At 42.5% G+C, this 22640-nt stretch overlaps 1 protein-coding gene across 2 annotated transcripts in view; it reads right to left on the bottom strand.

Annotated features, from left to right (window-relative positions):
• grik4 (glutamate receptor, ionotropic, kainate 4) overlaps positions 1-22640 on the bottom strand; it is a 280111-nt gene that overhangs the window by 81832 nt on the left and 175639 nt on the right. For both annotated transcript variants that reach the window (XM_047594954.1, XM_047594955.1), the window contains one exon: positions 7627-7792. In XM_047594954.1, coding sequence (XP_047450910.1) covers positions 7627-7792 — 166 coding nt within the window. The remainder of the gene's footprint in view (positions 1-7626; positions 7793-22640) is intronic.

Genomic DNA, 22640 nt, shown 5'->3' with positions numbered 1-22640 from the left:
AGTGAACTTTTTGGGCACTGAAGGCAAGAGAATACCTTTAAAAAAAAAAAAAAAAACATAAAACTCCATCACTTAGAAACATGACTGTATCGTACAAAGGGACAATGAAGCCTGGGTATAATCTGACACAATAGCTGCTAATTATAGCACATTCAGTAACCAGTACTTCTTGTAATACTTAAAATTAAAAAGCGCATCAAAATCAATCCCTCTTGTTCTCAATAGAAAAAGATAATGATAGTCGACCGTACAGGGAAGGAATAAGATATACGAATTAGGTGGGTGGACTAGGGTCATCCATAAAGAGACCAGGGAAGTGGAGAGAGGATCTGAAACTAATGTACTATATATAATTTGGAAAAGGCTCATATAAAACCAATCTATTAACACCTCCAAACCTAAAGTTTTCCATAGCTGTACTAGCCCTACACCTAATGAGACACTTAGAGGGAGTCTTTTTTTTTGTACAAAGCTGTATTATTGGCATTAACATCATTGAAAAGTGTCAAAAGGCTGAATGTGGGAAAATACGATTCCACCTTTACTATATGCCACTGCCAGGTGGCATCTATCACAATTTCATATATTATGAAATATATGATATTCAATATGTGGTGGGCAGAATTTGCTTATTTAATGGAAGCACAAAAAATATATGTGCAACTCTCTGCAAATTGTTAAAATGTGTATTTTTAAAAAAAAATACATCTGCATACTGTTGAAATTAGTGCTTAAACTGTAATGTAATATCTTATGATCCACAAAAAATATTTACTTTTAATCCAGTTTATCTGTTACAATCAGCATCAAAACTAAATATCTGGTACAAAACATGGAAAAAATGTTTTAATGTATCTTAAATTAATACAAGTGCAGTCCACATGTGTCCAATCCTGCGCGAAGGGCTTCTACTTTAGTTCATTAAATTCCTGCAGTCATGTCAGCACAGCATGACATATATGTTAATAAATCTGCAGCGTTTGAATTAAAAAGAGGCCTGCTAAATTGCAGCAGCAGCATCACGCACAACCACCTACTCAGACAACCCACTTTCATTAAACCGCCAGAAAATGGCTGCAATCAAACAAAAAAAAGAAAAGAAAAAAGCACAGCACACACTTTTTTAGGAGAAGTGGTGTTTCATGCGTAATGACACTGCTGTGTCACACTTTATGATATGATTTACGACATGAGGCACAGCAGAGTTAAAGGGAAACTGAATTGGAGTGGTGTAGTCATACAAATGGCTTCATTCACATTTTTTATTGTTTATGTCGACCATCATTATTCAACTTCAAAATCTTACGCCATCGACCTCCGGCTGCAGATTTGTGGCGTGACGCGTTCGTGCTTTGCCCTCCTGCGCCACTTTTCCTTGACATCGCGCCTGAGGGATTGAAACGCTCATGTAACAGTTCTTATAACAGGTAATAAGAGTCACTGAAAAAGGACAGAACTTTGTGAAAAACGACGTCCATTAGCACAGCGTCTACCTGCCATTAGGTAATAAAATGGCACTCCAGACTTTGAAGTCACAGACGTTTAATGCGATTCTTTTTGCCATGACGACGGACGAGCAAGCGGTCGGTGACACGGAGGCCGATCGTGATGCAGCAATTTGAAGTTATAAAAGTCACTCCTCCAGCTCCTCCGTAGCACATTAATACAAACCACTCACCGGCCTCGTGTCTGAAAGCTCCTGCAATTATGTGTTCACTCAGCGTCTGCCTGACTTAAAGCCTGTGTGTATGGCAGTTACGGCGCGTTAGCGTGCGTTTGTCTTCTTACACGCGGCTACCTGCGCCTCATGAGCCATCACTTCCGACCGCTGCCTTGCTTGCCCGTGTCTCAAACCTGTCAGATCAGCTCCCTTTGTAGTATAACGCAGAATAATTCCAACGAGCTTGAAATAGCTTCGGTTGCTCCTCGTCCGCCTCCTGCATCCACCCTTGATCACTTCCCGCGAGGAATCAAATACGATCACAGGTCGATTTCGTGACATTAAACGTTCACTGTACCGTCGTAGACGCTGCTGGCTAAACATTGTACACAAGCGGAGTGACACGCAGAAGGAAGCACATATTCTCTTTAGTGATCTGGCAGCACAGGATTCAAAGGGGAGTCACAATCTTCTTCTTCCTCTTTTTTTTTTTTTCAGTTGGGGGCTTTAACGCAGCCACGTTGTTCACTCACTGTTTGCTCTGGTGATCCGGTTTCAGTCAAAGAAATAACACGGAGAGGCATGAAAAATGAGATTTTCTCTAGTGTACTGTACGGGTCACTGTACAGAGGAAACAAGTTCTGTGGGGTTTTGTGTCGTCCTGTAAAGTATTTTCCCTCCACAGAGTCACAGGCAACCTGGCTCTGTGTGAGGGCGGCTTATGGTCATAACACTGCATTGGATTTATTTTAGAAATACCCTTTCCACTTATTCACATCCTTCATTATGTTGCACAGGCTTACAGGAATCATGCATGTGCACCAGCTTTACTACTCATAAGTGAATCAACCTGCTTAAGGAAGGCAAAACCTTCACTGCTGCCGCTGTATCACAGTAAAACCACTTTAATCCAAATCCCAGAATGACTTTAACAACACAATACATTTGCACCTGATAAAGGGACACAACTGTTGCACTTGGTGGGTTTAAATGTTTGAAAGCTTGCAGAAGGCTTTGTTATGAATGCATGACTTTAGAAATATTTGAAATATTTTCAAACTCTCATGCAAGCTTTCAAAACTTAACTTAACTAACCGCGTGAAGTGTGTTGTTGCTAGTTTTGAACAATTAGTGATATGAATCTAGAGGACGCATCACATCAAAGAGGGCATTCACAAGTACGGAGGTGCACACTTGTGTGTGTTACCAGACTCATTAAGATGGATGACACGCGGCCTCGACTCCCTCTCAGACACACAGACAAAGGTGAAGGCTGACATTCAATCGAGGAAACCACTCATTTACCTTCCACATTGTGTCTTTGCGGGATGTCTGCAAAATCTCATCCGCACACACACACACGGACACACACACAGACACAGACACAGACACAGACACAGACACACAAAGCATCGCAGGGTAAATACTGCGTCAACAGAAAAGCAGCAGTGAAATTATTAACCTTAGAATATTGCACGGCAGCTGAATATGAATTCACCAGATAGGTAAATAATATATGATAAAACCTTCGGTCAGAGGTGAAGCTTTTAACACACACCGAAAAAGTCCTTCTGACAGCCATATATTACGGTGACTCATCATTTAGCCTTGAGCCGAGAGCAAGACACAGTTTTATGAGTTTGTCACCGTTGGAGCCATGACTTTAAACCGCTGTACACAAACTGACACGTCTGCCCCTTCCCATTAACCCAAATAACTGCAAACGCGGAGCCATTAATAGCGACTGTCGTACAAGTGCCACGACAAGGTGAAGATCTGATGAGCTCCAGCTGATCGTTCTCCTCTACGGCATTCAAGTGCATTATTCATAGGTCTCACGGGGAGCTGCAAAATGATTTATCTTGAAGAAAGGTTAATGTTTCATTCCTGAGCTTGAGGAATGAAATCTATGACAACGTATTTTTCACGACGAAAAGTAAACTGGAACCGAATTAAGAGTAATATTTCAACAAAAAAATGTAAAAAAAAAAAAAAAAATGATGAAATGAACTGCTTTTTTGGCAGCTAACTGGAACTAAATGTTCAGGACAGATAGATGAGTTAAGACAGTAATTAATAGATTAATGCTATGTGTTTTTTTGTGATTCCCTGAAGTTAATGAGCAGCACCTTAGATGCTGTCAGGTTTCGTGTCTGTCCGTAAAGTTATCTGGAAGAACAGGACGATAGCAAATAAACAATAAGCAGCAACATCTGGGACAAGCTATGGAAGGAAGCAGCCAGCAGAAGAAGATAAGTGTTAATCTAACACAGGTGATGTGGATGTAACTTCAATGTTATTTCAGTCTGATATCTTTTATGGGCTGATCAGAGGGGGGAAAAAAGTCAGTTATAACGCTGTTAATGTTATCCAACAAGTCTTCGCTATCAGTGTGAAAACAATGTCAAGGATGTTCCCCGAATTTAACATCTCACATCAGACTAGATTCAGGCAGCATTTTAATTAGGAAGACGGGTGAATCATTTCATCTGAATGAATCGCTGCTGTTCCGTGGAAATATTCCCCGGTAGCTCAGAAAATGCGAGACAAAGAGAGAGTATCACTTCAGAGCAGTGGGACGTGGACACTGAGTCTTATCCGGCAACATCGTGACAGGTGAGAATAATAACCGTAACCGTGGTAACCGCACAAAGATGGCCGCGAGCTTAGGCTCGACGTGTTCGTCGTAAACAGGCAAAGTGAGAGCGCTTTTAGGCGAGGTGACTAAAACTTCACTACACTACAGCAGCTGTCTGACGAGAATCATCATACTAGAGGCCTTGCTGAAATGACTAAGGTGACAGAATAAGATGATTCTGAACCGTACCCTTTGGAAAACGCCACAAAAGATTCTTCTACTTGAAAAGGTAAAACCCAGATTTAATCCCCAGATTTAAACCCCAGAATATTAAAGTCACATGGCAAACCTCTCTGGGCTCCAGGACCCTTGTTCTTTTTTGATGGCCACCGCCAACGCAGGTGGCAACTCTTCCTAAATCCCATTTCACATTTTCCCTAATTGGACAAGAAAGAATAAAGTACAGGCTTTAAATTTAACTCTCACTCCAATGACAAATAAAGCACATTTTCACCCCTGCTTGCAAAGCACACTCCCTCTGCACAAACACAAAATCTCATTATACTGCGTGAGCATCCCACCCTCATATAAAGCAGGGAGGAGGTTTAAAGCACTCTGTCTTCCATCCGTCCAAGGAGGACTTTTCTTAGATTACAAAGTGCTACAAAAAGAAATTACTACTAGGACTAGAGCCACCATCATCATCTCTTTAGCAGCAACAGTATAATTACTACCATCATCAAAAACCTGCCCGTACACTGCATCGTTCTAACACCACAGTTTACATTCCACCTTTCACAGGTCATTGAGGAGCCTCTTCCATCTGACTAGCACTGATTACAGGCTAGTGATGGTCACAACACATAGAGTGTGAGACGCGAGGAACCCTCAGAAAAAGTAACAGAGTTGTAATTTACGACACGGGATTTGGATCATCACCGGGCAATGTAGAAAGGAAACACAAAATAACACGACGCAGTCATAAAGTGCTAATTTTAGATGAAGTAGAACAACGGAGTGAGCTCCAACCGTGTCTATCAAAGGCGGGAAAGCATTCTCTGCGAGCATCTGAGGCCGACTCTTTTGTTGAACTTGAAATCCTGTACCTGTGCCGCTTCTGCATTTAAATTTCAGAGCGCACTAGATGTTCTTTCTCAGCTTACTGACTAATGAAAGTGCAAAGCTGCAGCACGGCGCCTCTGAGTGATGGGAACACAACTCATGTACACGCCTGTCGCACGCTCGCGCGCGGCAGCGAATCCTGTGCACGCTCTCTTGTAGGTTTTGTCCCTTTCTGTTGACTAAAAATACACATGTAGGGCATCCGGGCGGGCCCGAAGAGTCAACCACGCGCATCGTATCCTCCGTAAGAATGCTTCTCCTGCACCCATTGCTGTCAATACTGGGGGTTAGCAGCTAGATTTATGTCCACCCTGGTGTGCACCACGCTTTTGGGCAGCGCTCCACCTCCACTGCTGCCCCTTAAGCCATTCCTAGAAAATATTCATGAATTGGCCACGCTCTATTAGGCTGTCACTGCCTTGGGTGATTAATGAGGCCGGCACACGCGGACGAGCCATCGACAGCAGGATGCCGACCGGCCGACTGACTGGGTGAGCTGACGAAGGAGGGCGGGGCCGGCGGAGCAGCGGCCAAACTCCAATAAGTTTCAGCTGATGCTTTTGCTGAATGCAGACCTTGACCCACACATGCTCGAACACACACACACACACAAATCCAGGCATACTGCCATTTGCTCCATTTTCTACTGAATGAGCGAGCCTCACATAAGAGAGTGCAATCAATGCGGCCGCGTCATTTCCTGGACCGTCTCCCCGTCGTTGTTAAAGTATCATTCTAGTGCGTCTCCCTCCCTCCACCTCCCCCCTGCCCTTCACCCCAGTCGCGACATGCCACCTCTCCCACATCTGCCAAACAGCATCCCCTCATTTCAGAGTCCCCCTGTTCTCCTCTATCTACCTCTCATCTCCCCCCATTTCACTCCTTCTTTTCATTTCGTTTCATTTCCTTTTCCGTCCACCCTTAGCCCACTGACACAGAATAAGAATCCCTCCGTGGCTGGTACTCCCACACACAACCAGAGGGAGAAAGAAATGTAATGTTAAAATTAGTTTCTTTTCATCAGACTCGCCAATATTAAAGTCAGGGGTGCCTAAAAGGTTCACTTGTTATCACCATTCTCGCCAGAGCTGTATTAATCAATTCTCAGCGGAATAAATGCCGCAGACACCGGATTTGTGCTTGAAAATAGAAAGAAATGACTGACAGGTACAGGAATATCTAGGAGGAACAACAACTAATGATATACATTTGAACCCTTTAAGTTATAACAGGCTGATGCAGTCAGGGGTAAACAACGGTTAAATAAAATGAAATTAATTAGTTCTTTACCAGCAACATTTTCCAATTATAAGTTTTGAATTAACACACCAAACACGGAGCTTTAAGGGACAAATCTTCCCGTAAAGGTTACAAGTGAAAGCGGACTCAAAGACAGGAGGCGTCCAAAGAGAAGTTGAAAGGCGTAAGAACTGAGAAGTGAGATAGGCGGGGTGGGCAGTTCACAGTGGCTCGTTGCCATCTCTGGGCTGTGTGACACATGCTTGATGTCTCAAGTCTATTTCGCGTCTTCCCCCTTCAAAGCCTCGTGCTGATTAGGAAAAAGGTTAGCCGGTGCCACTCAGGGTCACGGCGCCTTTGTCTAGGTAGTTGTAATTACTGCGTGTTGGGCTACAAGAGGGTGGGAACAAGCCATGATTTAATCTTCCTCTCCATTTGCAAAAATAACCTCCCTTGAGGAGACTTTCAGGCTTTTTTTTTTTTAAGGTCATTCAGTTAAGTATCTTTAGACTCTAATGAGTGCCTTGGACAAGAAGGTGGTGAGATTACTGGTGGTTACAGCTGCAACCTCCACCCTCTTTCTCTTTATTCATCTTAAAGTGTGTTTTGATCGGTAGACAGTGTTTTAACAGCGCGCACACACTCCTGCAGAATAGAGCGCTGTATCGTTATTTCAATTTAAGGCCGACAGTGAGAAACGGAAAAGTTTCTGCAGGAAACGTTACGTATATTTTGGACCTACTGCTGCGAGGGAGTTGCGGCTGCGGAGAGCTGAGCCGCTTCAGGAGGAAGCGTGTCATGGGGCGCGATGCTGATAAGTGCTGTGTCTCTTGTCAGAACACAGTCGGCGCGCGTGCAGGCAGGCAGGCAGGCAGCCCATGTGTGCTAACGCGTGTTAAAACAGAGCAGACATTAAACAGAAATGTTTGCACTTTGTTGGCAGATGTAGGGAAGACAGCGTGTGAGCGCTCTCCCCAGGTATGTACGACTGCGCTCCGTGTGACGGGGGTGCGAACGCCGTACTCACAGTCGGCTTGGGCACATATGAGGCAGGCGGTGGTGCTGTTGAAGAAGGTGAGAAGGCCGGCCACAGCCAGGCTGATGTCGGTGTTGGTTGGTCTCATGTCCAGAGTTGTGAACCGTGGGAACTGAACCTTCAGGATGTCCTCTGGAGCCACCTTGACGTAGGGCACCTGCAAAGAGATGTTCGTGTCAGATTATCTGTTGCACTTTAATCACCTGCTGTTGACTTGATGCGTTTTTTAACTTCGGCAAACAAGTTTAAAATGGAGCAGATGCCACGAAAGATATGAAAAAAACAAACAGATATAACAAGGTAAAGCTATATTTATTTAATGCCATGTCTTACACACATGGCTAAAATATGCTTCACACACGCAATGAAATTAAAAGAAATCCAAACACAAGACAGATATAAACCCATACAGGTAAGTTTTTTTTTTTTTTTTAAATATTTGCACCCACTGCAGGATAAAAATAGTTACGACGCCAGCAGACAAAAGAAAGAGTAGCTCTGAAGAAATCAGTTTGGTCTGTTATGATAAATAGCAAGCGATGATAACCCAGGGGTCTGTGCAAATGTGCATATTCAATACAAGTATTGTTTCAGGGGCTGATGCACTGAAGCTCTTATAAAGTACAAGCCTGGATCTAAAAAAAAAAACTTATTTTTGTTCCACCCACACAAACAAGCTCTTGTTAGGGAAATTTTTTAGCATAACAGCCCATCACCGACAGCTGAAGAGCATTTATTTGCCGGGCTCGCTATGGAGCCACTCGACACCGTGTTTTTTAGGAGGCACTTACACACATTCATGCACACAGTCGCACACGGTATATAAAATCTCACAAAGCATTTCTCTCCCAAACCTGTGGAGTGTGCGAGGATGCTTTGGGGATAAGTATTGGAGCTGTTAGAAGATTATTACTCAAAGAGTGAAGTCAACAACGGCGATATCAATAGGGTGACAAAAACTTGCAACTCCACTCCACTAGAGAGAGCAACACTGTTTCACCATGTTTCCTTGTATTACTTTTGCCTAAGTTCAGTACTCCAACATCCCACCATTGCTAATTCACAACAATGCTCACTCTCAGTTGTGTACTGTTTACAACCTTTTTCGTATAAAGTCCTGAAAGTTTAGACGACCAAAAGTAACTGGATTATTAAAAGCCTCTCAAAGAGTGAATAAAGGTATCATGTTTAATCATTTCTGAACGACTGAAATCTTCAGCCAACAGACAAAATGTGGAAAATCTTGGTATTTAAATTTGAGGACTATTATTCCACACACTGATCAGCCACAACAATAAAACCACTGACGGGAGAAGTAAATAACACTGACCACCTTATGACTACATAAAGTTCTGCTGGGAAACTTTTGGACCTGGCATTGATGTGGATGTCACTTAGACATGTACTACCTACCTAGACCAGACCAGGCACCCCCACCCCATAAATGGCAAAAACAGTTTAGGTACAACTCAAAAGACATGAAGAACAGCACAAGGTGTTGACCTGGCCTTCAAATTGACTAGATCCCAAACTGATCCAAGTATTTGTGCGATGATCCACAGAGGCCCCTCCCCTCAACCCATAGGAGACCTACTAAATATTAGGTATTAGGGCCTAATGTTATGCCTGACTGATGTTTTCTCTCTCTCTTATTGTAGTTTTACTATATTCTGAACACTATATTTGATATTAACTCTCTGGGCTATTGTATCTTTTGTCATTTCCACTCCAAGGTGAGAGCCAACTCACTATCTCAGCCACATAGTCACTTTATAATTTAAATTTGATGTAAATAAATGTATGAATAAACATGCCTATGCATTAAATTGTTTTAATTTGCCTTTGTACTTGTTTGCTTTCATAATGATCCCCATATGTATTCACTTTCCTATTTGTCTGATTTATTTATGAAGTGATTTGATTAGTTTGTATATTTAGCAAGGGTTTATTTCAGTATTATTTTCTCTTTGCACGTCCTTCTTATTACTCCCTGAAGTTGTTTTTCCCCCCCTTTTGTGTCACTGCATTTCTCCTTCATTATGCAAACAGGTGAGACAGGGTCTACATTTAATATACACCACATTTTATAAAGGAAATCATTCATATCCGTTTTAATATTATTTCTCGTGCAATTAGAGGCAACTTTTTTTCTTTTTTATTTACCACTGATTTTGGCAGTTCCTATTCGGCGCACTGCAACAATGGAACAGCAACAGGTAATGTAATACTGTTGATTCCTACAAAGTCTGTCTGAGGGGAGGTTAAGCACATTGCAGCTCACCTTGCGGCCTTCGGCGCTCCTGAGAAGAGCAACAAATCCAGAGTAGAGCACCTTACAAATCTGTTGAACTTCAGGAAAACCGTAAATTACATTCCACCCCAATTCATACCCTACTCCCGTCTATTTCCCCCCAAATAAAATCCATCTCTGCGTCAGCTCTCCATGGTATGATGTGATGGGACAGAAACATGCTGCCAGGGCTTACAGTGAAGGCCCAGGATGAAATGGGTGGAGAGAGAGCGAATCAGTGTGGCAGGTGTCAGGTCAGTCAGCTGGCAAGGCTTTGGAGTAGAGCGCAGTGGGGCTTGAAGGGGATGCGGGAGGACGTGCTGGGTCCGAAAGCAGGAACAAGGAAGGCAGCCTCTTTATCATGGCAGATTGCCTGTCTCTGCGGTTCCCAGCGCCCATACATCGCTTTCCCCCTCACACCCCTATGCTCTCGATTGGTTTTCTATCCCTGCCCATCAGGGTGTAATGGAGTCCCTGGGTGTCTGGATGGATGGAGGTGCGCCCACTACTGACAGGCCTTGCTGGAGTTGCATTCGTTCCTCTCAAGGAGTCCTAAAATCTGGGTAATAGCTGTACACCACACTGGGGAAATGTGCCCCCATTCAGGTATGTCCTTCATCTTCCCCGTTGCATTTGTACAATTTTTCACAACCTTTTTTTCATGTCTGTCCCTTCCTCTAATACCTCAGGATTGTTTACTCTTTTTCACTTGTCTCCTTTTTCCATCCATATTCCGCAGAGTGGAGGTACCCACCCCTTCTTACTTAGAACCTGACACGCTTGGATAGGCTGTATCTGAAGCAGTGGGGGTTTAGAAAGCTGCTTACACAAACACATACGTATATTCACACGCACTCACACACAAACTGCAGTTACAGACACGTTGTCCTTTTCTGTTGAAGTGGTCCACTGGACCCTATTGCGAGAAATGCTGGCATCCCAGGGAAACTACTTGGCTCCGAGTCCTGATTCATCATCAAATTCCACAGCATGCAGCCTTCAATACCCCACTAGACTTCCTCATATTTTTTTCCCAAATGAAATTAACTGAAGTTCTAATAAAAATTCTACTTTATCAAGGACAATATTAACAATAAAATAGCAGGGGAACTGTAGGCAGCTAGATGTATTTTACAGCACAGCAAGACAGGACATTCTTTATACATCACTCCTCAAACAGTTCCTCCTGGCCACAGCAACAATTAATTGGTCGCTATCCTCTTGAAGTGACAAAGTGTTTAGTATTGAGACCAGAGTTAAACCAGGGGTACTTCAAGCAAAGAAAATCAATCTCCGCATTAGTAACAGCAAGTTGTCAGCCCCATCAAAGTCACTTGCCAGACTTCTTATCTGCAACAAACAGCTTCCATCAGTCGCTCTGCTGGTCGATTAATCCCTAAAAATAAAAACAGAAAAATCTTTCGGACATGTGTTGTTGCAGGGAACAGCTTCACAGAGTCTTTGCATCTAACAGCTGTGGCACTTTCAGTTTAGCTCTGCCAGAAACTCACCAGTGATCATCAGTGTTCATCTACAATGATTGTGTTTAGTGCCAAACTGGCCCATTTCACCACGCATGATGTCTAGTCACATCCAGTCAAATGACTACATGTTATCTCCTAACCCAGCTATACAGAAACTTTTAGCATCTCTATGCTCCTCGTTAGATATCATTACTGCTCGTGTTTATGGTTCAGTTCTCATCCGCTTTATTTACATCGGTGCAAAATGGCAAACAATGTCAGCTGGTAAATGACTCATCCACCGTAGCACTGGATAGAATCTGATATTCCAATGAAAACAAATACATGAATGCAAAAAAAAAAAAAATCATGAAAACAAATTAACTTGGGTCAGAATACATAACTACTAGGTTAAATATGCAACATGACTTGACCGTAAGGCAAATATTTAATACTATACTGTCCACCTGTAAATCTACTGATGTGTGTGTCTTTGTAGGTGCGTGAAGCTCCTCAATGAAATGTATACAGTTTTCATTTGGTGAACGCAATTTCCTCTGTAGACACTTTTTGTAGTGTAGTTGTATGTGAATAGTTCGTTGGGATGCTCCGTTTCCTCTGTTTCTGCTCGGTGGGGCACAGCTGGGATGGCACTGGCCTGCAGTGTTGTGGACTGGTGAACTGCTGCGCGTGAATGTGCATCTACAGTGCACATTTCATTTTGTGCAGCAGGGCCCCAGAACTCTTCTCGTTGGCTGATTAGAAGCAAGGCACTGCACAGGTCTTGCAAGCATAGACTAATGTAATGTAAGAGCTAATTGATGTTTCATTCATTCAGTGCGTGATGAATCGAGATGACTACCTGGTAATGCACAATTTAGGGCTTTACCACTTGAGCAGCAATTTGAGGTAAAAGATTTTGGACCAAATCGACCGCAGGATTTAATCATTTCTCAAGAGAGAAAAGACAAAACTAGGTCATTCAACCAGGGGTGACTTAAGAGGAAAACCTAGTTAACTGGGAGCTTAGAAAAAGGCGCTTGGTGAGTCTAATTTATTTTAATGTAAATGTCATTGATAATTTAGTTTACATATTGTTTGCATTCGAATGGAATTTGTATAATGCGTTACTGGCAATACATGTGTGGGTGTGTGTGGAGCACACAACCTCACAAGGTTGTTCACCTGTCTGTGGAGCTTGGCTGTGGTATATTGTGTATGGTGACTTTGTATATTGATTGCTGTGTACTGGGTGTATGCCGTTTACATCATGAGTCATGCATTGTTTTTTTTATTGTTGTTATGTTATTGAGTATCTGATATAGTGAAACGTTGAACACTGCTGTTTGGCAACGCTATTGATGTAACAACATATGTCATTAGATTGGCAGAGTGGTGTGGTGGTTAGCGTCTATACCTCCCAGTGAGAAGGTCCGGGTTCAAGTCTGACTATGTGTTTTAGTTGTACGGTACTGATTGAGGTATTTCTGGATTGCATTGCAAAATTTTCCTGCATGGCCCCACCAGCAAATCAACACTGTTAGTTATACTTCACAGTGAGAAATAACAAAGGAGGAGGTTAAATAAGTGTGAATGCTAAAATGTTTGGAGATCATGCTGTCTATACTTCACCGAGAACTGGAGCTGAGATTTGCTTAGCTAATGTCAGAAAGGGATTCAATATTTAGCAATGCTGTACAACATTGTCATTGGCTACTGTAAAAGTAATGATGTCATCGCTATAATTTTAATAAATTCTGTGTCAAACATGTTTGATGTTTATCAGAGTACGAATATAAACTTTCACATTTCCAGACACCCAACCTTGTCATAGACATTGGATTTCTCCTCTGATCCTTGGGAGCGGCCTGAGCCCAGTATCTATAATTTTTGCATTCCTGCAGTTCACCACAGGCCTAATTTCTACCATCTGCTGAGACCAATGGGGCCATTAAGGAAACATAATTTTATATTTTGTCCAGAAATCTTTTTTATTGCAAGGTTAAGTTTGAGTTTTTGGTGTTATTTTTACAGAAAACAAACTGGTAGAAATTGTCATAAATTTAGTGCAGTATTATTCACAGACCCAGTGGTCAAATTCAAGCAGTGAAATTCAAAAGAGATTATTGATGTACTGACATAAACTTGTAGATATTACGAAAAAATCAGCTCTTCAAAAATCAGGTTGAAAGCATCTGCTCAAGGCTGTGACACCGTTGTTGTGGGAGTGAAACTTATTACGTAAATTGGTAGGGAGAAATTTTTTTTCTGACAAACAAAGAAGCCCAAGGTAACCAGACCTTCAATTATCTGGTAGATTTACTGTAAACAGAAGGAAATACCATAGTGACTACTGTGGAGAAAGAGTTGTGTGTCAGGGGAATGAGGGGTAAGTGAGGAGAGGCAGTCAGAGCGCTAGTGAAAGACGAGAAAAACAGGAAAAAAGAGAAACAGATGGGGAGAAACTGACAGTCTGACCGACAGAAGAAGAGAGCAATGAAATGAGCGACAGTGGAGAGGCTGAGACAAGGGAAAGTGTGTGCAGGACAGAAAGACAGGAAAACAAACAGACATAATGGACACAGACGGGGAGCGAGGAATAGCAAAGGGGTCGCAATCAGCACTCATTAAATGGTGTCATTGAATTTAGCAGTGTTAAATTAGATTCTGTTGTCAGAGACAATCTGTTTGATGTTCCCCTCTTTATTGGTTCATTTTTCAAGACGTGTGGTTTCAGGGGATTCAATAACGACATCAGCATTTAGCTTTGTTATTGTTTGGTCTCAGTAGGCTACAGACAGAGTAAAGTCCAAGTAAAGCTGAGTTTAGTGGCGCTCATTTATTATTTAGAAGATGCAGGATGGTGAAGAGTACAATAGGCATTTTGTTGCAGAATAATCTATTAGGAATGTGACAGGATATGGCACTGTTGCACTTATGCACTAGTTTTAGGCAAATTTAGTGGTATATTTTAATTAGATTTGCTGTTCTTCATATTTTTTGAGCTGTTCCAAAACTGTTTTTGCCAGTGTCATTGCTATGGGGTGGGGGTGCATGGTCTTGTTTAGGCAGGTAGTACATGTCTAAGTGACATCCACATGAAGGTCAGGTCCAAAAGTTTCCCAGCAGAACATTGCATTGTCACAAGATGGTTGATGTTATTCACTTCTCCTGTCAGTGGTTTTAATGTTGTGGCTGACTGGTGGAGAGTCACCATAGTAATGGGTACATGATAAGCAGTTGGTGGCATCAGTTCTCCCCGTGTAGCAACATCATTAAAAGAGAGTCAGTTGAACCTTAAACTGTGTTAAACAATGTGTAAAAAGTGATCTAAATATGCATTTCTGTAAGTTTCGTCCATCTGTATTTAAAGAGGTGAATGAAAATGAGAAAGCAAACAAGGTCATCTCAATGTTCACGATTTGGTGATTATCATGTGATAACTGTGACAGCCCAAGGCAGGTAAAGTGAAAAGCATTTTTTTGGTTAAGAAAAGCCCAGGAAGCACAAGACAAGACATCCAAGTTTTCACTTTGAGAACAAGGTGCTCAAAGCTGTAACTTTTCGTACAACCCAACCACAGAAGGTACAGCTCAGTCCTATGTTTTTTCAGATTGTGTGGAAAAAACTGCTCAAAGAGTCTGCTCACTCTGGCTTGGATGTGTGCTGTTGTCCGTAGACCTGTGTGTGCGTATGTGTTTCTTGCAGTGTGACAGAAGGGCTGGCAGGTCTGCAGACAGAGGTTTGACAGGCGTTTAATGAGGAAGCGCTCACAGGACACAGGCTTTGCACAGGTAACACACACATACACGCACACTTGAGCCGTGTGCAGTGGAGAAGTAGGCCCATTTAATTGGCAGCAAAAATACCTCAATTCAATTACAATGTGCTTACAATGTACTTGTCTTAATTACACTGTGACTGCACTCTGATCTGCTCAGATTGGCTATTAAAACAAGGAATAAAATGAACCGGCACATTTTCAATCTTCACGATGTGCGACTGGCTGTTTGTTTGAAATTGCTATGTATGAGCTTAGCAATAACCTCTGATAACCCGTCTTCAGTAGAAGATTTAAGGTTATGCTCTGGTTTCAAATCTGACCAGGAATTAGCAAGGAGATGGATGCGCTGAGCTGGAGTGAAGGCGGAAGTTAATTTCCCTTCTGTCCAGTCCTACAAGCTCTGGGTTGCCTCGGCTGTTGAGCTGACAAGATCCCAAGTCATTATGCTACGTGTGCGGTGTGAACCGAACAGGAACCTGATAGGAGGGGGTCCGACTGAGGGGGAGGTGAACAGGAGGTGGATGCGCGTTAGTGAGATTTTGAGAGCCAAGACATAATCAGCATCTACATCTGCTGGCTTGGATTCAGAGCGGCAGCAGAACGAAACTGTATCACGGTATCACTGCTCTCGAATTTTATGGTATTTGCATTACTACATGCTGACCTGGCCATCATTTAGCAACACATGCTTGGCACAGGACTTAACTTCTTGAAAATACTCGGTGCTTCAGCCAGGTGGACAGCAGCCATTCAGTTTCATTGAGCAGAAAACCAGATTTGCTGAAAGGGAACGTTGGGAACTGTTCTCTAGAGAAAGAAGTTTGCTTACCATCAGGAAATGGACAGAGCTTATCAGTTTGGAGATCATCCGTCGTAGCAAACCAGCCAATGGCATACCACAGTCTAAAGCCTGGCTGAATATAGCTCATCACAAGCCAGGGAATTATGTTGGCCACTGAGTATTAGAGAACAGATGCTGTTGAAGACATTGTCCATCAGTCAGCAAGTGTGATGCCAAGGCTGGAACATCAAGTTGGCAGGGATGGTGTAGCAGGGTAGCTAGAGATGGAGGAGGAGGCCAGGTGGTAGTCTATTATAGCTACCTGATCCCCTTTTGAACCAAAAGGTTTATAAGGCGATTTGGGAGACCAGCTGTTGGCATTCAGAAAAGGAAATAAAGATCTCGTGGGAGAGTGTGCAGAGATGAGACACCAGAGATAAGCGAGGCAGAGTGTCGATGCTGCCTTCCCAACAATCTCCATCACTGACCGCCAGCGCAGCCCTCAGCTCATGCAGCCAGATCTCTATTTGTGGTAGTAATGAGCCCACAGCATGTCCCAGTGGTCAGAGCAGAAGCAGTCCAGCGATAAAGATGAAGTAAAGCTGAGGATCCCATGGTGCCTTTTACGAGGGTAGAACATTGACCAAGAGATCTCTATCTCATTGATCATCCAGTTGAGAGAGAAAAAAGTTCCTTTCCTCCAGAGACGCTGTTACTCAATCCACTGCTCTGTTTTAGAACAAATCTCTTTGTGGGGAAAACGTAAGTCAAATACTTTTAAACTCCCTGTTTGGCTTCCAGCTGAAAGGAAGGAAAATGTTGTGGAGGTGTCTCAAATCTTGATGATGAAATGAAGTAATGTTTTTACCAATGAATGACTGCATATGCCTACAACAAATCCATCAGTGTTTATCAAGGATAGGAAAATGTTTTGCTGTTGCTGAATCCATTTCAAGGGCACTGCACATTTTCCACAAGGAGCTTTGATTGGAATTGTTTTCCAATCTAACACTGGGATAAATCCAGTTCTGGGAATATGGCCAAATGTCTGACTTACACTTCCCAACAAAGCATAGATCTACTTTACACAACAAAACCAGTAAGCAGTTGGCCAACACATTCTTAGAAAAACCTGGTTTTTAAGTGGTACACAAACATGTTGATGGAGAGACAAGAGACTTGAATGTTCTTGATGAGTTTCGGTTCACAGAGTGAGAATGGCAGCGCATTAATTCGGTGAGCAGCTGGCAGAAAGCTGAGCAATATCAGCTGGTTTGGGAAAAGTCTCCGTCTACACAAGAAAAAAAAACACAGCTACTCGACACAGCTGACTAAGATGAAACAAAGTGACATTGTAATATGGAATGGAGCCCCTCGTCATACTCTTGACGACAACAATCAGCAAAATTGAAATCTATTTCGCTCGCTGCTCACCTGGGAGTCACTCCAGTTTCCTCGCTTTCATCTCAGTGATCAAATCAAAAGACTGCTTCCTGACAAGACGGTGGATCTGGAAATGCACATGCAAGTCGTGCTGGTGTTGCCTTGACAAAACAGATCAATTGTGTTGGGGGAACAGGGACAGCGGAGGTGCAGGAGACAGCTGTGCTTTTGTAATTATGATTAAGTAGACACAGGAAAAGCAAATGTGTGTAATTTGCAAGCAGACTAAACAGGAATCTTGTACGGCCTGCTTAAAATTGACCTTCTTTTTACAGATATGTGTACAACCACTATACTCTTGTAACTCAAGCATGCATTATGCATTTCATAATGTGAAATAACTCCACACACTTGAAGGTAAAAACTAGGGAGATGCATAGAGTGTTGATGTACAGATCCTTGTAAAACTTAAACCCGCACCCAACATACTATGCCTATCCTCACAGAACCTGGGGTTACAATGTGTAACCAATGGGAGCAACGCAGGTAGGCAGTGGAATTATGGACACGAATAAACCTCCAAAATGTTTTTTCCAATAAACCCAAAAGAAGAGGAAGAAGGTATGCAATGGTCTTTGGGCTTACAGAAGTGTTTTACACGGTGGAAAGCAAGCCTAAGTCTGCTTGGAAGACATACAGCCGCTGCTTAACCACAATAGAAAAAGACTGCAGCAAAACATGCCAACCCCCTGGAACAGCACCTACTACATCCAGCTACTGAATAATGTAGCATACTGCTACAGTGTCTAATGGAACAGATGCAGGCTCTGGGATTATTTTGGGCCGATTATGAGGTCCTCACTGCTCACTTCTGGAAAAGACTTGGCCGCTCTGACTGGGTTTAAAGAGATACAAAAAAACTACATTACCAGTCAAACGTTTGGACATACCTTCACATTGAATTAAATGAGAAGTGGGAGTATATCTACTGCATCTGTACTCGAACCCTGTTTAAGTGTATGTATGAGTCATGCCACTTATATTGTGAGTACTTAAATATGAATACTAGTACTTGGTTTGACAAAAATTGAGACATCACTTGTAAAATCATTTTGCTGCTATGGACCATAAAATTTTATAAATGTACAATATACAATAAAAAATTGTATATTAAATTGAAAAATAAAATGTGGGCTTACAGTTTTTTGGAAACAATGCTAACAACTACAACCTACATTTTACTAATATTAACTTTTCACATATGTGCCAAATTGGCTATAAATGAGTGGCACCAGAAGTTTGTTTGAGGCAAACAGAAAAGCTCTTTAAAAAAAAAAGTCCATAAAGGGAAATAAATGTGCGAGGGATGATGCAGCTCCGCTTCCGAGACTTCTTCAGCTGAGCACCTGCCATTAAACCTTTTTTTACTTTCACTTCTGAGGCTAATATTTAATTCCTAAAACTTTCCAAGTCACAGGCAGACGGGCCCAATCTAGCCCAACTAAAAAAAAAAAAAAGTAGTCTTTGTATGATTTCTTTTGGCATGGCGTTGGAAGGAAGGTTGGATAGCTTCTTTTATTAGATCCTAATATTTTAAGTATCCAATGAAGTTAACAAGTGCCAAGTGGAGAGAATAAAAACAGCCCAAGTGAATAGTAATACTGTTTTTCAAGCAGCAACTAATAGCAAATTTGCATTACACATAGCTGCATTTTGATTTCTCTGAGTGAGGAATCTGTATGAATACTAAGCTGTGAGTATCTATGAAATGAAGGAATCCTATTAAAATTCAACGTGCAGTTTACTTCTCCTACAATGCCAGAAAAATCCAAGCTGCAGCTTAGATTTTCCAATCCAGACATGGAGTGGCTCCTCTTCCATCTGGGCATACTTTATTGAAGAAAATGCAGATCAGAAATGTTTAATTAGATTAGATCCAGTGTCGGGGCTAAAAATCTGTCATTTGTCACTGCTAGCTGGAAAAACTTTGTGGTTTTAAAGCCAAGTACCAGCAATGAGCGGCGCCATAAGGTGACACCCACTCCCTCAAGCAGAACAAGCCCAACTCAGCAGAACTAATGCCACTACACACCCAAACATAGAGATTCATTGTGAGACTGACAGAGGGTGATTAAGCAGAGGCAGAAAGACAGAGAAGGGAAGTTGGTTTCAGAAAACTACTGCACCCTTCTATTAGAGTGGTTTCATCTATGCCAGAGAAAGACTTGGGTGGAAGCATAATGACAGGTGGAAGAGGTGAAATGAAAAAAAAAATAAGGGACAGGAGGAGACAGGAGAAGAAAAGAAAGAAAGAAAGAAAGAAAGAGGTGATAATAAGCACAAGAGAGTGGACAGAGCTGAGGCTTGTGTAGGGGCAGTAATAACAGACATTAAAGGCGGGACAATGGCAGGGAGGTGAAAATTGGTTAAATCTGCGGATGTGGGAGAAAAATAAAAAGGAGCCTAGCGTAACACGACACAGCAAAGGCCAGAGGTTTTAGAGACCGTCATGTTTGTCTTCCACTGATTTATGAGATAAAAATTGATGTATGGGATAAAAATAGTCTGGCCTTTTCTGCATACAAATGACAACGATCAGGCAACAAAACTATCTTGCTAGAGTTCGAAAGGTCTCGATCAATCCTCAACTCCCGCATAAAGATGTACCAACTATCCAAATCTTGTCCCTCCAACTTTGTGATGAATGTGATTAGACGATAATGGAATTTGATGTGGGGACATACTGTACCAGCCTTGCTTCGTCTGATGCTACAGGCTGGGTGATGTGTCAAGCAGCAGTAGCAGCAGAACCGGTGGCATATGATGACGTCTGAGCGAACAAAGGCCGTGCTCAACAACAAAAATAAAAATGATAATAAATCGCCCCTGAATTAAAGATTCGGTTACATTAACAACTTGTTAAGACAGTTCATTAACAGAACGAGCTGCTTGATTCACAGTTTTGGTTATTTTAAACACATTATTGGAGACTGCAACACCATCACTGAAATAGTTTTTGATAAAAAATAAATGATAAAAAAAAATCTCACGCAATAATGTGTAACAGTGCACGAATGAAACTAATGACGCTATCAGCTAAGCTAAAGTCAGAGGATTTATGCACTGACAGTCATTTATTGTTTTATTTCCATCAGAATATACAGATGCAGTGTTTTGTTTCACCGTAGCAGTTCGTATTAACATGAAAACTAGATAATAATCCATCCTTCCGTTTTCATCTGCTTATTTGAAGTCTGGTCTCGGCGGCGACATGCTAAGCCTCGTATCTCACACGCCCCCATTCTATTTCCTCCCGGTGAATCGCAAGCCCAGTCAAAATATGTAAACCCTCCAACAAATTCTGGAAACCATCCAGAACACTCTCAAATTATTGATACCGGTGCAAATGAGCTCGATTTAACGGTTGTCACAATAACAACAAATCACAAACAGTATCACAGAGCAGGTATGACAGATGGATGACTCCGGTTTGCACCTGTGTGAGAGGAAAGGCGAGCAGAAACTGGAACAGAAATGGCAGAAATAAACAAACAGAAGGACGTGGTGTGCAGGCTTCGCTATGACCAACTGTTGTGCAACATCTGGAAGAGAGGCAGTCTAAAGTGAGCCGCCATGTAAAAAGTCTCTCGGCCAGAGAGGATTTGCTGGTCTGGCTAGCTGGCTTATCATGTGACTCGAGGCGGTTCCACAGCATGTGTAGCGTTGCACTGCTGAACAACTCACCCTTTTGAATTAATTTGGACCGCTTTACACACACACACACACAGTGAAAACAAACACTGCACTGCACCTGGGCAGATGGGTGAACAGATTCATGAGAGCTTCCCATGAATCCCCCACAATTATGACACTGGAGCTGGAAAATCATACTCTTGTAATGCTGGAGGACAGGTTTTAAAGTTTGTTCAATAACTATTCAAGAGCAGTTTAGTTTTGTCTGTTGCTCTGGTTCAATAAATACTCCAGTTTGACCTTTGGAGTTAATATGCCTGCTAATGAAGTAATATTAAGGATTATACTTGACTCAAACTATCTAGAAAATGAACTAAATGAGTTTTAGAGTTTCGCTTCAGCACGACAACTCACCCTGTGATACAGCAAGAGGAAGAAGGCAGAATATGAGTCAGGGAGCGATAAAGACACCTTAAAAGCACAGCTAATCTAGTACTCGAGCATCTGCACATAAGTGACATTTAAATTGCAAGATTTTCTCTGGGTGGTTGCATAAAAGCACATTTGAATTTTCCAGCGTGTCTCCAAATGCGTAAATCTCTTATTATTGCCTATTCCCACGGCTTAGCGCTGACCCCTATCCTCACTCCAGCGCGCTCTTTGTTTGCCCAGCAGACCTCTGGTTCACCTGGAAATCCAGCCTGAGCACCACCCTACCGACACGCAGTTGTGTAACCTCTGCAGATGGCGTTGCAAACCTAAAGTAACCCCTGGACATCAGGAGTAACATCAATATTCATGACTAGTTCTGACACACGTTTGGATCTTAGAGGAATACATTTTTTCCACTTAAGCAGACACTGGGTTACTGCACATTTCATTCTCTGTGGTAGAGGAAAGGACGCAAGGGATAGAAATAGGATGAATTTGAAGTATTGAGTATTGAATCGTGGACATTTAGTCTGAAAGTTCCCGATAACTAATGTCAGTCAGAGACGGGGATTCTAAATTGCGCCTTGTCATAATCTGAAAGGGGAAAGAAACATCCTTGAATCTATTCCTTTACATCTGCGTCACAACTTATAATGTGCGCACAGGAATCTGATTTCCTATCCTTGAGATTCACATGAAAACAGATGACAAAAGCTGCACTGCATACTCCAGCTGGTTGCTGCAGCAGCCAGTAGATAAGCACCTGGGAAGCAGCAGGAGCCCCTCATCCAAAGCCCCGGTTAATGTTTCTCATTAGTGGATATTAATCTGCCCTTCCTTGAAATCCTGACCCCGAGCTTCGCTTGTTATTATGGAAACAAACAACCAGCCTGCACACAGTCAACACCTTCTACTTTCTCTGTAGCTGTTTTCCCCATTAGTCCCTATCAACGGGAAGTTCAGGTTTCAGGCTCAGTCCCACTCCTCCTCTGTCGTCTCGGTGGGAGCAGCTCTCTGCAGCAGCAGCGGAACCCGCCGAGTTATTGATAGCGACCAGCAGATGATGCGCTGATCATGTAGTGGGGTCTGTCAGCCACAATATTGCTGTCGGTGTCCCAGGCAACCAGCCGTTAGCGCGCCAGCATCTGTGGCTTCACCCTCGCAGTGAGGGATTAGGCG

Source organism: Mugil cephalus, chromosome 9, assembly GCF_022458985.1.
Source record: "Mugil cephalus isolate CIBA_MC_2020 chromosome 9, CIBA_Mcephalus_1.1, whole genome shotgun sequence".
NCBI classification, from domain to species: Eukaryota; Metazoa; Chordata; class Actinopteri; order Mugiliformes; family Mugilidae; genus Mugil; species Mugil cephalus.
This window is presented reverse-complemented; position numbering and strand designations above follow the sequence as displayed.